The sequence below is a fragment of the Cyanistes caeruleus genome, chromosome 9, assembly GCF_971803275.1.
Source record: "Cyanistes caeruleus chromosome 9, bCyaCae1.hap1.1, whole genome shotgun sequence".
Taxonomy (NCBI): domain Eukaryota; kingdom Metazoa; phylum Chordata; class Aves; order Passeriformes; family Paridae; genus Cyanistes; species Cyanistes caeruleus.
Genome location: NC_141709.1, coordinates 31,847,532 through 31,861,636, shown reverse-complemented (window position 1 = coordinate 31,861,636; position 14,105 = coordinate 31,847,532). Strand labels below are relative to the sequence as shown.

Genomic DNA, 14,105 nt, shown 5'->3' with positions numbered 1-14,105 from the left:
ACTGGCTTTATACATAAAGGCACAGTGATTAAATTACAGTGATGACATGACTGCAATGACTTCTCTGCTATGCATTGTGGTATATGACAGGGTTTGTTGTGTAAAGCCTCTCAGGCTATTAGCTGTCTGAAATAATCTTGCAAGAAAAGGTTTAGTTTTTAATGATAACATTCTAAGTATCAAAATGGAGCTGAGAATGGAAAAAAAAATTGAATGAAGTAGAAAACTTATGATAGAACACCTTCTAATTACAATAACACACTCCAGGGCTCAAATTATCAAATGATAATTTACACCTAGGTGATTTGACAGCACTCGGCCTTTGGCCTTCTGCCTAACAACACAATAGGCGTAAATCATTACCAAGCGATTCACACCCTGTCATGTCTTATTGCTTAATTAATTTGTCTAAAAGGCTTTCCATGAGAACTTAGAGCAAATGCCTTTGTTGTACATCTTTTAGTATGGGGGTCAGTACCTGCCCTCTCTGTCATTCTCAGCTCTCATTTCAGCCTGCTGTAGTTTAACAGCAAATTTTTGTTTTTTCCATGCAGTCATTTAAATTTATATTTGCATTTTTTGCTCTCTTCTTTTAGGGGAGTTCATCAGTTGTTCAATGGCAGCTGTGGACCCATGGATGAAGGTTAAACTCATGCTAAGCTTAGGACTGTAAAGAGCCTAGAACTGATCTTATGGGTCACTGGAACATTGCACTCAAGCAGTTAAAATGTTATTTTTATTAACTTGTCAGTGTATGTTTATTCAAGCAGCAATATCAACCTCATATATAATCTTAGAACAACTAAAGCTATATTGTTGAGGCAGACAATAAATATTTTGAATATAAATAATATATAATATATTCTTGCAATGATACAATCCAAAGCCCTGGCACTGATCTGGAGAATAATAAATCTGATAATATAATAAAAGGAGTTAAACAAATTTATGGGGAATATAACTACTGATATCCATTAGACAGGATGATCCAGCTGCAGTCTTGAGTCCTTAAACTACTGATTGTTGAAAGCCAGAACGATTTTACAAGGGAAGTGACCCTGGAATTCACTTCTGACTCCTTTAGCAGGGAGGATGTTAGGTTAGATGAATCAAACATGCAGGAAGGCTTATTTATGTTCTTACAAACAGTGATAACCAGAATTTACTAAGCAGACTTTTCTACTAGAAAAGAAATGAAAAAGACAAGAAATATTCCATAAGCCTTTGCAATGGAAATAATTTTCCTAGATATTTACTTAAGCCCTACCCAATCCTCTTCAAACGCTTCCTTTACCAAAATAATTTGCCTGTCCTGAGAATAAGGGAACAAACAATATGTGACCTGTCCTTGCATCCAGAATAGCCACTGCTGGAAGATATCCAGGATCTGGAATGATGAGTGTGGTATAAAACTGAAGGTGGGAGCCATAAACTTGTGGCATTTGAGGCAAGGGAAAAGCTGGAGATAGGAATTATATCTTTGACTAAGAAATGGTCTCTCAAGGAAAAGCACTACTGTGGGTAAATTCATCACCTAATTTACCCTTGCTCTAAATGCTGGGAGTTTTAACAACAAACATTGCTCTTGTAAATTAAAAAACAAGCAACCAACCAAACAGAAAAACCACCCAAAAAATAAAACCACTTTTAGTGAATGAATTGGCCTTGACTCAAAAGCTGAGTTCTTGCAGCAGGCACAGTGGGGGAGCCAGGAGGCCACCACTGTGCCTCCAGCACTTCTCAGAGAACAAGTAATCATGAGCTGGTTTCATGCCTGTTTAAATACTTGGTCTTTCTTGCTTTAACTGTCATCTAGAACTAAAAAAAATATTTCATGATGCCTTGGCTTGCTTTGATTTCACTTTACTGACTGTAATCTTTCCTTGATGAGATCATGATTTCTCCCAGACATCTCCTGGCTGAAGACTGGACTGGGAAGTGTCCTTAAACTATTTCAAGGCATGGAACACTCATTATTGGCTGCATGAAGGCTTTTAATGTCTGAATAAAGGTGAATGCAGAATCAAATTTCTGTCCAATTAGCATTTGTATTCTTGGATGCATGTGCGATTCTTTATAGAAATTATATTTTGGGAAACCATCAATCTACCTCACACCTCTTCCTTGATTTTTATTGCTATTAATATAAATAAGTAAGAGGTGATAGAAATGCAAAAAAATAGACACACGGCTACATTTATCTTCCAAGAATCTTATTTCTCCTTATTGAATTTTACCTTTGAAAATTAAATTATGTACCTGCAACTTCACACCTGCAGACTACAGAAATTTATTTCACTTCTTTGACAACTTGAGAAGGAACATCTGGGAAAACCAAGTCACAATGTGAGCAGTTGGAAATTTGATAGCAAGAGATTATAAATTCTTCCTTTAAATAGAATTTACAAATTAAGACTATTTTCTGAGGATGTCCATGTCCCTTATCAAAGGTACTTGCTTTCTTATTCTTAAAGATTGAACTGTCTCTTAACTCAAATTTCAGATTAAGATGTTCCCACAGATATTTCCTTTTTTTCTTCTTGGTTATGTTAATTTGCCTTGCAATCACTGCACCTTTCCACTTACCTGAGATTGAGCTTCCAGATAAGATCATGATTTTATGATTTTATGGCTATTTGTGTAATGGTATCATTGAAATGGTTATGTCAGAATTTGGCTCTCCCCATTTCCAAGTGTGTTGACTCTTAATTATTTAAGGGTGACTAGGACATAACCTCAGGTGTCTTTTGGCAGATCAAGGCTTACTGTTATTTGCAGCCTTTTGCATGGAGCAAGAACAGCAGGTAAAATCTTCTCTTGATTTAGATTTCTTGTTTGCCATTTTGACAAATATTTGACTTATTTTAGAACCTCATATAAGATATCCAGTTACATCAATGGTTTTAGTAACTGTCATCTTAAAATTTTTATATCATGTGTGGGGGGTTCCTACAGTACAGGAGAACATGATTTGCAGGTGGCAGATGTCTATACTTTTTTAAGAAGCCAGGTGAGCAGGGCATGTATTTTACCACTAAATAACCTTAGTAATCTTCCTGAGCAGTCACCAGCCCAAGTGACCTGCCGTGCTCCAGTGAAGCTACCAAGATCGGTTGTTTAGTCTGAAGGAGGGCCAGACCATGTGAATACACAGAATTGCACAGAACATGCAGACAAGCCCAACACTGATCATTTCAAAGGCAGCTGTACAGAGATCTAGCTGTTCCTTTAATTCCTTTTATTTTTAAAAAATGAATTAATTCAGTGTTATTTCATCCCCTACAACTGTTGGAAAATCCCCATGAGTTTGGCTATCAAGTTAAAAAGAAACTTTATGGGGACCACCCAGAATCTGTCCTTGGTTATCCAGGGCAACAGAGCTTTAATGAAAGATTTTCTTTTTCCCTTGTTTTTGTCTTAAACATTAAAAGGGAAGGAGAGCCCTTTTAGCATTTAGGCAGCTGCCCAGACACTAGCTTGCTCTGTCAGTCAGCTTGGCCCACGCTCTTTGAGTTCCCTTATCTTAATTCCAAACTCTCTAATGGTAATGTTGAGTACTCAAAACCCTAAGCCATTTATGATCTTTTTATTAAATAAAACACAACAGGTCTGAGAGGTTGGATTTTGAAGATGCATATATCTCCTGTTCATGACTTACTTGTTCTTGACCTTAAAAAGTGTACTGGAAGGTACCATTAACTGCAGGAACTTGTTTATTTGACTTTTGAAACCCTGGTTCATGCATGGATCAGCCTCATTTCTGCTTGCTTCTCAGAATGTTCTGAACATAAAGCAATAAATGTTTTTACTAGAAAGAAGCATCTCTGCTCTTTGCTGACATGGTCTTTAAAGCAACAGCTTTAACAGCTAAGTGACAGTGTTCTTTATCTTGTTTCTGAATTCAGATTATCTTTATTTTGAAAGTGTTCTGATTAAACCAGAAAAAAGGGAATTAAAGAAGCCTACACTGAAGAGTGGAATATGACAATCTATTTAGGGAGACTCTCCTTTGATTTTTATTTGAGAACAAGGCTAAGTTTCTTCTTATTAGGCTGCATTTTACTGTCGTTACACCTGGCAAGTTAATCAAAAAGTGTGGCTGTAGAACTGCAATTGAATTCCACAAGAGTGACATGGCACAGTCAGAAAGATTAGTTTGTAAATCCTCTGTAAAGACTATCTGCAGGACAGTGAACAAAATAGTTTTAACAGTGGCAAAACAGGGTGCAGTGGTTGAGCAATAACAGGATCTTCATAATTTTTTTCAGTTTGAACAGAAATTCTGGATTACAAAGGCACTTTAAGATTCATCAGACCTTTGGAGCTCATTTCCTGCGTTATGACCCAGGACGTACGAGGAAGCCTTGCAGACAATTCACGCAGCATGACCCAAATGTGACGTGAGAGCTCAGCCTGACTTCGGAATTACAGCCTAGTCCCTGTCACCAGGCCTGCCCTAGCTCTGCTCAGTTTTGATTAGATTTATCCAGAAGTTTATGATAAATATTTTTCCTGCTCTTCCACTCTATTCTTTCTCCTTGTAGTTAATAGCCTTGTAGAAATAGAAGCAGCAGAGAGTTCATCCGACACAAATGCTTTACAAGCACCTCTAAATTGTGATCATACCAAATTTGCATGCCTGCCATCTGCACAGAAACTGTGTCTTTGCTCCAGCAAAGATGACTTGCAGAACTTACAGTCTCTAGATCCATACAGCTCTGCCCCATTGCATGGTTCTCTGTGTAAACACGGACAGTGGGGACAGCAGCAGCTGCGTGTGTCTGTCCAAGGGCAGAATGCACTCTTAAGCTTTAATAATAATACTTGTGGCAATATGTAACATTTAAATAAGCCTTTTCATCTTCAAAGTCCTCTGCAAGCATACAAATTCACCCAGCATCTCTCTGGTGTGGCTATTATTAGCATAATTTCACAGAAGCAGACAGGGGACAAAGAAAAACAATGAGATTTGCCCAGGGCAAGTGGTGGGATCACAAGCCGAGAGATTATTGTAAATTGGCTTTACCTGGGAACTTCATTTAGAGATCATCAGAAAGAATAACACAGGAATATGTTTTCAAAGAACTACACAGAGTGTGGACACAATGTGTATGATGTGCTCTTTCCTAAGAACTATGGATATATCCCAGCCATTAACTTAACAAGAGAAAAAGGGGGAAATTTTAACCAATGAAAGCCATCCAGAATTCTCTTGCTGGCAGTTCAGTGTTGCTCAGTGTATTGTGATGTAGATTCAATTGATTTTTTGCAGAGAAGTGCAGCACACTGCAGGGAATGTGAAATATCACCTCCACTGCACATTGATTTAAACCACACAGAATTAAACTGCAACAATCTAGTGGCTTCTGATCAAGCCACCCTTCTATAAATATATGATCAATCTTTTTATTTTTTAAGGTATTTCATTTTCATGGGAGTAAATTCCTGTACAAAAGCTGAAATGCAAAGGAGTATCAAAACTATATTACAGTAGCTGAAATACTAATGCACTGTGTCCTGGACTGTACCTCCCTCAGACACATGACATGGTTTTGATCTAAGCTTTGGGGAATAATGTGGACAAAAAGCCTTTTCAAAAACAGAGAATAAAAATGGTCTTATTTGAAATTTGAGTATAACAGCTGAAAAAAGCACCACCCTCATCTTTATTAGCCTGCTATTCAATCCACATGAAGTGAAGACATTGTAACACTGCTATTATCACCCCACTGGAAGTGGAGTGGGAATAAATGGAAAGAAATGCATTACACGCTGTTCAAGAGACCTGATCCTGAATTGCACTGAGCTTCTTATTCCAAGCCAAGAGTCCTTTTAGCTCCCCTTGACCTCAGTAAGAATTTTGGGCTCCCCAGAGCCAGTGCACAGTATTCTTTATTCTTAAAACTCTAGGATAGGTGCACTGAAAAATATATTTAAAAGACACAAAATGCATTTACTCTTTTTTTGTTGTTTGGTTTTGTTTTTTTTTACATCAAAATGTAGTACCTCTGGAAACATAAAGGTATGGCAGTTGAACATTATGTGAAATATAAAAAATTATGTCTTTTTTGACCAGGATTTGTAAATTGTGTAAGGTTAAGAATATTCTGCAAGAAAAAAAAGCACATAATCCTTCCAGAAGTGATTTGCACTTGTATTTTCCTATCAAAATATTATCTTTCAGTGACTCTTTTAAGTTCTTTATATGAATAAATACAGAGTAATCACAATATACTCCATCAGTATAATAATGACTGGAAAAATATTATTGGGGGGTTTTTCATAAGAAACAACAGCAAATGCTAGATATCATCCAGGGTGCTGTTGATTTTTTCTCTTTTCCTTTATTTATAGGGGACAGCTACAGGCTGAGGCTACACTCACTCTCTAATATTCCTACAGAAGTAGCAACCATCTGGGTGCTGGGGTGGGTGCACTGAGCCCTAGGGTGCCTTTAGCCAGTTCACTTGGAATCTGGAGTCTGTCCTGTCCTATCACCCAGCAGCAATGGAACATTTGTTCCCCGAAGGGCCGGCACGCTGCCAGCAGCAGGTGTTAGGCTGTCCTCTGGGATGAAGGCAGCAGGCATGAGCACTGATGTGTGCCCATGACAAGATGTTGCAAATCTGCTCTCATAGCGACGGTGACAGCATCTGGGACAGTGTTGTGAGTCACCATTCTGTAACCATTAAAAACCAGTTGCCATTCCTTTCATAATAATAAATTAAAATATCATTCCAAAGCGTGCTGGTCTCAGGAAGAAAATTAAAGAAGGCATGTAGGGATAAACACACGTGTGTGCACTGGCACACACGGCGTTACAGCGTACGTTATCCCACCGTGTTCAAGTGATTGTGTCTTAAATTAACAGGTACACTTGATGGATAGGATGGGGTTTTGGCTACTATTCAGACTGCATTTTTAGATTTTCCTAAAAGAAATACAATCAAGCATAAAATGTTTAAAAGCCAGTAAAAAAAGTTACTATCCTTCTAATCTAATGATTTTATAATTAATAGATAATTCTTACATAGTTGTATGTATTGAAGCAATCATCTGTGAAGCCCAGATTCCTAAGCCAACTCAGTTTCAAATTTTATTTACATAGGCTGAAGTTGTGCTTCTTCTGCCTAAATGCAAAGCTAAGCAGGGTATGTGCCATTTTACAAGAAGTGGATTTATATAAATATCTGCATGGAAACAATAATAGATTAGCAGTAGCTGCCTCTTTCCAAAATGCCTGTTTTGAAAATGCTTTCATGGATCTGTGGGCAGGTGCACAGATATTGTTTCTGTGCCTTCTTCCCACAGAGATCATATTCTTCTACTTTGATTTATACTGGATTTGAATATGGATAAAGTACATTTTTAAAATTCGCCAACAAGCCATACAGCAAATATCCAAATAATGCTGTCCCTTGATTTCTCTGGAGTCTTATTTCAGCCTGGCATGCTTATCTCGTGAGTGATCTAAATCTAAGACCTTCCATCTTATTGACCTTTGTTGAATATAATGCATGGGACTGATGAACTCAATGACTGGGCCTCCCTTTGACCACTGGTCATTTCTCAGCAAGGCCACTGCCTTCATTTGGGCTGAACCCAGCCTGGTTCAGATCAAAGGCAGAACTGTTAATGATGCCAGCAGAGCCAGGATTTCACCCTGTGCCTCGACACTTACAGTGATCAGCATTATTGTGATAGAGGTTTATAAGCAGGGCTTATCAACAAGAGGGGCTTCAGAAGGAGAGAGCTCACATTGAAACTGACACAGTTTAGCCCAAGTGGTTTTTAGCATTTTAACATTTCCAATCTATTCATGTTCAGTCTACACTTGGTTTAACAATCTGGGTGGCTGTTCACTGCTTTTAGTCCACCAAATAAGGAATTTTCCCACGTGTTTCCCCTTTAGTCCTTGCTGCAAGCCCCATATTTGTAGGTTCACCCAATAATATTCCAGGTACTGCTGAAGACCAGATACCTTGGTTATTTATCACCACATTTTAGTGAATAATAAGTTATTTCCACAAAGACAGATGAGAACTTGCTTTCAAAGGCTCCATCTTGTGAAAATACATTTTACTTTTGCCTTTTCTCTATTAATTGTCTGTTATTAAAGAAAGAAGTCAAAATTTGTTCTATATTATTTTTCATCATAAGTGGAATGGGAAAAATATAATCAGGTGGGCTTTTGTAGACAGTTTTGAAAAATTTTTTTTTCCTCTTTTAGAACAGATTTGGTCAATAATTTGGAAAAAATATGCTAAAAATATAGATGGCAAGTAATTTTTTTTCTGGTTCTATTCAAAATAAAAACTTCTGATTTCAGGAAATCTGTCTTTTTTTGGTTATGAATACTTTAGAATTTCCCCTCAGAACTGGCTGTCTTTAAAAATTTTACCTAAACCTGTAAGAGAAGACTCCTGAGAAATTTTAAGTGATACAGATAGGGGGGAAAATGAATTAATTTACATTTGAATGTTAAATTCAGAGATGATGCAGAGCACATTTTTTTTTTAGTATTTCTTTTGCGATGGAATTGAAAAATTGATCACTGAGCTATTTTTTGCTGTGTATTGCAAATACAGGAAAGCTCATGGTAGTGGCATTATCAAACAACTCCTCTCACAACACATTAAACTCCTCTGTTACCTGTAATACTATTGCAGACTTAAAATTTAAGTCAGGAGTTGCTCTACAATGTCTTCAGAATAAACACCCAGTAAGACAGAAAATAAACTTCCTTCTAAAAAGGGGGAGAGAAACAAAAACAGTCATAATGAAGTACAGCTTTGAACCTCTAATAATTTTTAAGGATTAACTGCTGGGTCTGTGTTTAGTGACATAACACACTACCAAATTCCAAAGGTGACAATTACATCACACCCTTGACCTCTGCTAAAGTCTGGTGACAGGCACCTCTCAGGTCATGGTTCTTTTGATATTTTTAGGTGAACAATGAAGTTTTCTTCAGTCCCCCACACCATTCACTCACTTGCTGTGTGTTTAAGATCAGATTTTTCAAGTCAGGCATGTGAATTTGTGCATGTATATCTGCATGCATCAACAATTGAAAACTCAGCCTCTGGTTAAAATGAAAAACACCCACCCAGAATCCTATTCCAATGTGAATTCTACAAGAGCCCCTTGAGAAAGTTGAATCCTTTATTGAAATGTTTGACAAAGAAACTACATACTTTTCTGTTTTGATGCATTAGATAAGGATCTACTTTTTCTTCTTTTTTTAAGAAAAAAACCTTTGCTCTAAATCAGCAGCATGAAGAATTAAAACATGAAAACAAAAGCATATTATTTAAAGAACAGCCTGTTCCTTAAACTGTTACTGTGCTGGGTGCCAAACCACATTTTGTGATATATCATGTACAACCTCCCCTTGCATGTTTTACTGTTATGCTTTATATGACTTGGAGTGAGAAAACCCTGATAGTTCTGCCTTGGACTTACCACAAAGACCGGGATGATGACTCTGAAAGAGGTGGAAAAGTGTTTGTTTATTTGGTGATATGTATGAAATTCTAAGTTAAATAGAAATGTGAATTCATAGTGAATCTGTTGCCCTTCACAAAACACTTGGTGGTTGCAGAACAACAAGTGACCTTGCTGCAAAGTGAAACTCACATGAAGTAGGGCCACTTCATTCTCACACAGGTCTAGAAATAAATGACAGTGACCTAAGCTTGAATGTGAATTTGCAGCACATAAACCATAATTACTGCCAGCATGAAAGCAAGTTTATAGAGGTAAATGTGAAATAGTTTATTCTACAGAGGGCTATGTTATATTTAATTTACAGTGGAGTAACTAGCACACATGCAGTTACTGCAGAGCAGCTCACGCTCACCAACTTAATCCTCAAATCTGTGCTGGAACCTCTACCCTCTACCCTCTACCCTCTACCCTCTACCCTCTACCCTCTACCCTCTACCCTCTACCCTCCATCACTACATTTACGCTAATCCATTATCAAAATTCATCTTGATTAATTTTCCAGGACACACCTGAGAGGACAGGACTAACTTTCTGTAGTTTGGTAGAGAGAAGGGTTTCAGCGGACTTTCATAGATCTTTTTTGTAGCCTTTCACTGGACAAATACTGTCCCAGAGACGCTCACAGGTTATAAAAAAAGTAGGTCTGACAAATTAGCAAGGGGAAAAAGGACTGGAGCTGGCTATGGAAAGGGTATAAGTGGAGAAACCTGCAACTGGAAGCCAATGGGGACAGCATGTATAGAAGCTGCTGTTAACTGCTCTGCTAGCTCAGGTAGAGAGGTCCAAGCTATGGTGCAAAAGATCCCAGACTGAGGAGTGACCCATAGGGATGTCAGTGTGATGGAAGATCTATTTTCAATTTTATTTATGATCCTTCTAGAAAGATGACAGGCAGGGACTGCACTGAAATTATACATCTTTTAATGCCAAGGACTTATGGGAAAAGAGATTACAGAATCGATGTTATTCCTTCAGCTGAAATTGAATTCTCTCTGTTCAGATGCATTATATCTTTAATAACATAATTGTGTGCTATTTTTTCTACAAGTCTCTTGTCTTATTCCTTGCATAGTTCTGACCTATGCTAGGATGAACCAGAGTTAAATAGTGAAGTAGACTGATCTGAATCGCCACATATTAAGAAACTAGAGCTAATAAATGAGGTAAAGATTCTTAGGAGTTATAGGAAAGTTAAATCCACTTACAGCTGAGGTCTGGACTCTTAAGTGCGATTACTGAAGTCATCATGTGGTGATAGGCAAATCATGTAGTCAGTGATGTATGGTCACTTATATGTTATCTCATTTTCAGAGAGCCCAAACTGATACTCCAGAGTTAGAAGCACTGAAGTGCTGAACCAGCTGAAGGTGAGGACATAAAGGGCCATGCCAGGAACACATAAAGTTTAACTTGGTATTCCCATAAACATTTATAGTAAACTCAACTATCAGTAAAAAAGAAGTATCAACTATAAGTATATTGAAAAGATGGATTTTTTTTTTTAGATACACTGAAAATAGAAAGTAGCCTGAATCAAATATTCTCTTTTATACATATTATTACTGTGAAGTCAGTGGATTACAAGGAAAAAAAATATTGAATTTAGCAACTCACCAGTGCCACTCAGGTGGCACAGATCTAACTGCTGCAGATTTTTACTTTGCTGCATTTTTAAAATTAATAGTCATAAGAACATATTATACATAGTTAGCCCTGAATTAATATATTAATGTGAGGATCTAGTGATAAGTATTCTAAAATAATTATAAAATAAGGATTTTTTTTCCTGCTTTCTGTACATCATTTCCCTTCACCTTCTGGTGGTATAACAAAAATAAATTAAATCTTGCTTGTAACATACGTAAATGTAACTGTAAAAAGTGCTGTAAAAAGCTGAAGAGGAAATTAATAACTCAGGGCAGTAAACAAGGCCTGGGACCACACATTGAACTGTGAGGAAAAACAGAAGTTTTTCTGTCCCATCTATCTTATATGTGAATAAGAACCCACACAGTCGAGTAAACGTAGCATAATGCATACATAGAATTTGTGCAGTCTTAATTTCAGCTTTCTAATGTTTCAATCTTTGAAGTCCCCAGTCCTTTTAACATTCCTTAAATGTTATTTCACTGTAATTACTGTGTTTGTAATGAGATATTTGTTTTCCCAAATGGAGTTATTTGCTATCAGTCCAGTGAGGCTCTGGGAAAGGGGGAAAGGGTTGTGGCTTACCTGCTCCAATCCCTTGCACATGTGGTCAAACAATTCTGACCAAAAGAGAAAATTTTTCCTCAAAATCTTTCATTCCAGAAGAAAGAAGTCTTCACCTGTAGGAAAACACAGAAAAAAGCTAAGGAGACAGTTTATTCCTGAGTTTATTCTGGAATGTGCTGCCCAATCCCTCACCTTGGTCAGGCTGTGGTGGAGCACATCCCAGCCCACGGGGGAGGCAAGTGTGCATTGTACAAATGTGGATGAGCAAAATCTTAGGTTTTATGAGGCAGCTTCGGTGAACTGTGTTTATATTATGGCTGGGCAAAGGTGCAAGCTTTGTGCTTTTTTTTTCCCTAAAAAGGGAAAACCACCGAAAGAAACGGAGATGAAAAGGAAACAAGTAAACAAATGTGGTTTTGCAGAAACTGAGGGACAATTTATCCTCAGCACAGCAAGCAAAAACTTGGAAAACATTTGGAAAAGTCAGAAAACAAGTTAAAGTTGGTTGGCAGACTCTGACAGAGCTGACAGCTAAAACTACCCCTGGCATGTTGACAACAGTGTGGCATCAATCTGTGTGTAACAACCTATCCTTGAAAAACTCCATCCTGGATTTAAGCTAGCACTTCCTAACCTTTTCTCTACCCAGCATCCAAGCTGCGGTGTGGAAAAAGTTTTCAGACGTGACTTTTAACTCGTTCATGGACAGCGGCCGGCTCCCTCCCTCAGACCGCCATCATGGCGGCTGCCTTGGCTGCGCTCCCTCACGGGCTCCTGTCCCTCCCTCCCGCCTCACTGGTCAGCACAAACACCCATCCCCAGCTCCCTGCTCACCCCTCACCTCGGGTCTCGCACCTACTCCACATTCCCCCTGTCTTTCTCCAGAACATGTCTCTGTTTCCTAAAGCAAAAGTGGCAGGAAGATGGGGAACATTTTGGCGGGAAGATGAGGAACCTTGTGGTAACATGGCTGCCCTCACAGTAACCTACCTCACTGTAGCCTGCCAGCTGCATGCGGGGGCTCTGAGCATGCTACTAACCACAAGGTTATTAGTTATTCCTGCAAGACATAATGGCCTCAAGTTGCACCAGGTAAGGTTTATGTTGGATATTAGAGGAAATTTCTTCATGGGAAGTGTCCAGCTGTGGCACAGGCTGCCCAGAGCAGCAGTGGAGTCCCCATCCCTGGATGGATTTAAACAAGGTATGGATGTGGCACTCGGGGACGTGGTTTAGTGGTGGCCTCAGCATTGCTGAGGGCACATTTGGATGTGATTGTCTGAGAGTGCTTTTCCTATCTCAATGACTCCACGATTTTATGTTTCTGAAGTAGGCAGTAGAAAGAGCTCACAGTAAAGCTGAGGCCCAACAGCAGCTGGGTTGCACAGGGGTTTGAGGCACAGACTTCCACACCAGTTTACATGGCTGTCTGTTGTTGCATGAAGACAAATAAATTAATGCCATGGCACTGCTTCCAGGGAAATCTGCAGCTGTATCCACTATTTGCTGGCAATGGCCCAGGCATCCACATCTATACAGCTAAAATGATGTGCTCAGCCTCTTAAGCTATTGACTGCTAGATCTCACCTGGGGTGTGGTGGTAGCAATAGGCACAACCAGCCTGATCTACCTGCAGCTTCCATCTCAAGAAAAGTGGGTTTAAAAGGTTGTTTTCACACCACAATCTCACATTCTGCCATAGAGAATGCCATGGAAGTTCTTTCCTTGTTATTACTACACCTTAAAAATAGCCTTCTGTTTCAAGATCCTTTGGTGTTCTCAGATTATCTGTATTTATATAGTTCTTGTGGTCCTATGATCCCTACGTGTTTAGCTGGATGATACACAGATAGTCTGAGTTGTCAGTCACTCTCTCCATCTCTCTTATCCATTGCTCAAGAGGCTCACCTCTCTCCTATAGACATCTTTATATAATATCCCTGAGGGACTCAGCTTAAACACCTCAAATATACTAAAGACATCTGTATGTAAGATGTCTGCTTCTATGAGGATGCAGGCAAAGGTTGCCTTGCACAGCTCATATGCAGGCTATAGTGACCATATTATTCTGATTATAAATAAAGCTGTGCTTTCTCACTCGTGGTATGCTTGACTATCATTTGCTGCCACATGCCACGTTGAGGTTGATACTTAGATGGGGGAAAAAATGAGTCACTAACATCTGTTTTATCATTTTTTGATGAATGAAAAACCAAACAGAAACCTTAGTTGTGCACAGATCAATCATAACAATGAGATTTACACAGATTCTTTGTCATTGTGTGTTGCATTGGTAGCAAACAACAAATTATTTTAGTGATAGTGCTAAAAGAGAAAAAAGCTCATAGTTACTGTCCCATAGGCAGCCTTTCATCCAGCCC

At 38.6% G+C, this 14,105-nt stretch overlaps 2 protein-coding genes across 17 annotated transcripts in view; one reads left to right on the top strand and one right to left on the bottom strand.

Moving 5' to 3' along the window:
* Window positions 1–12,722, bottom strand: part of NFIA (nuclear factor I A) — a 404,462-nt gene extending 391,740 nt beyond the window's left edge. For 11 of the 12 annotated variants that reach the window (XM_086841711.1, XM_086841689.1, XM_086841693.1 and 8 more), the window contains exons 1-2: window positions 12,359–12,492; window positions 11,743–11,837 (exon numbers count right to left, since the gene is read on the bottom strand). The gene's annotated coding sequence lies outside the window, so the exon portion shown is untranslated. Of the gene's footprint in view, window positions 1–11,742; window positions 11,838–12,358; window positions 12,493–12,565 lie in introns of those variants that run through there. The other variant, XM_086841691.1, reaches the window with a different exon arrangement.
* LOC111932990 (uncharacterized) overlaps window positions 12,452–14,105 on the top strand; it is a 72,058-nt gene continuing 70,404 nt past the window's right edge. For 3 of the 5 annotated variants that reach the window (XM_086841719.1, XM_086841722.1, XM_086841721.1), the window contains exons 1-2: window positions 12,463–12,522; window positions 12,610–12,816. In XM_086841719.1, coding sequence (XP_086697845.1) covers window positions 12,463–12,522; window positions 12,610–12,816 — 267 coding nt within the window. Of the gene's footprint in view, window positions 12,523–12,609; window positions 12,817–14,105 lie in introns of all 5 variants that reach the window. The other 2 variants (XR_015273703.1, XM_086841723.1) reach the window with 2 other exon arrangements.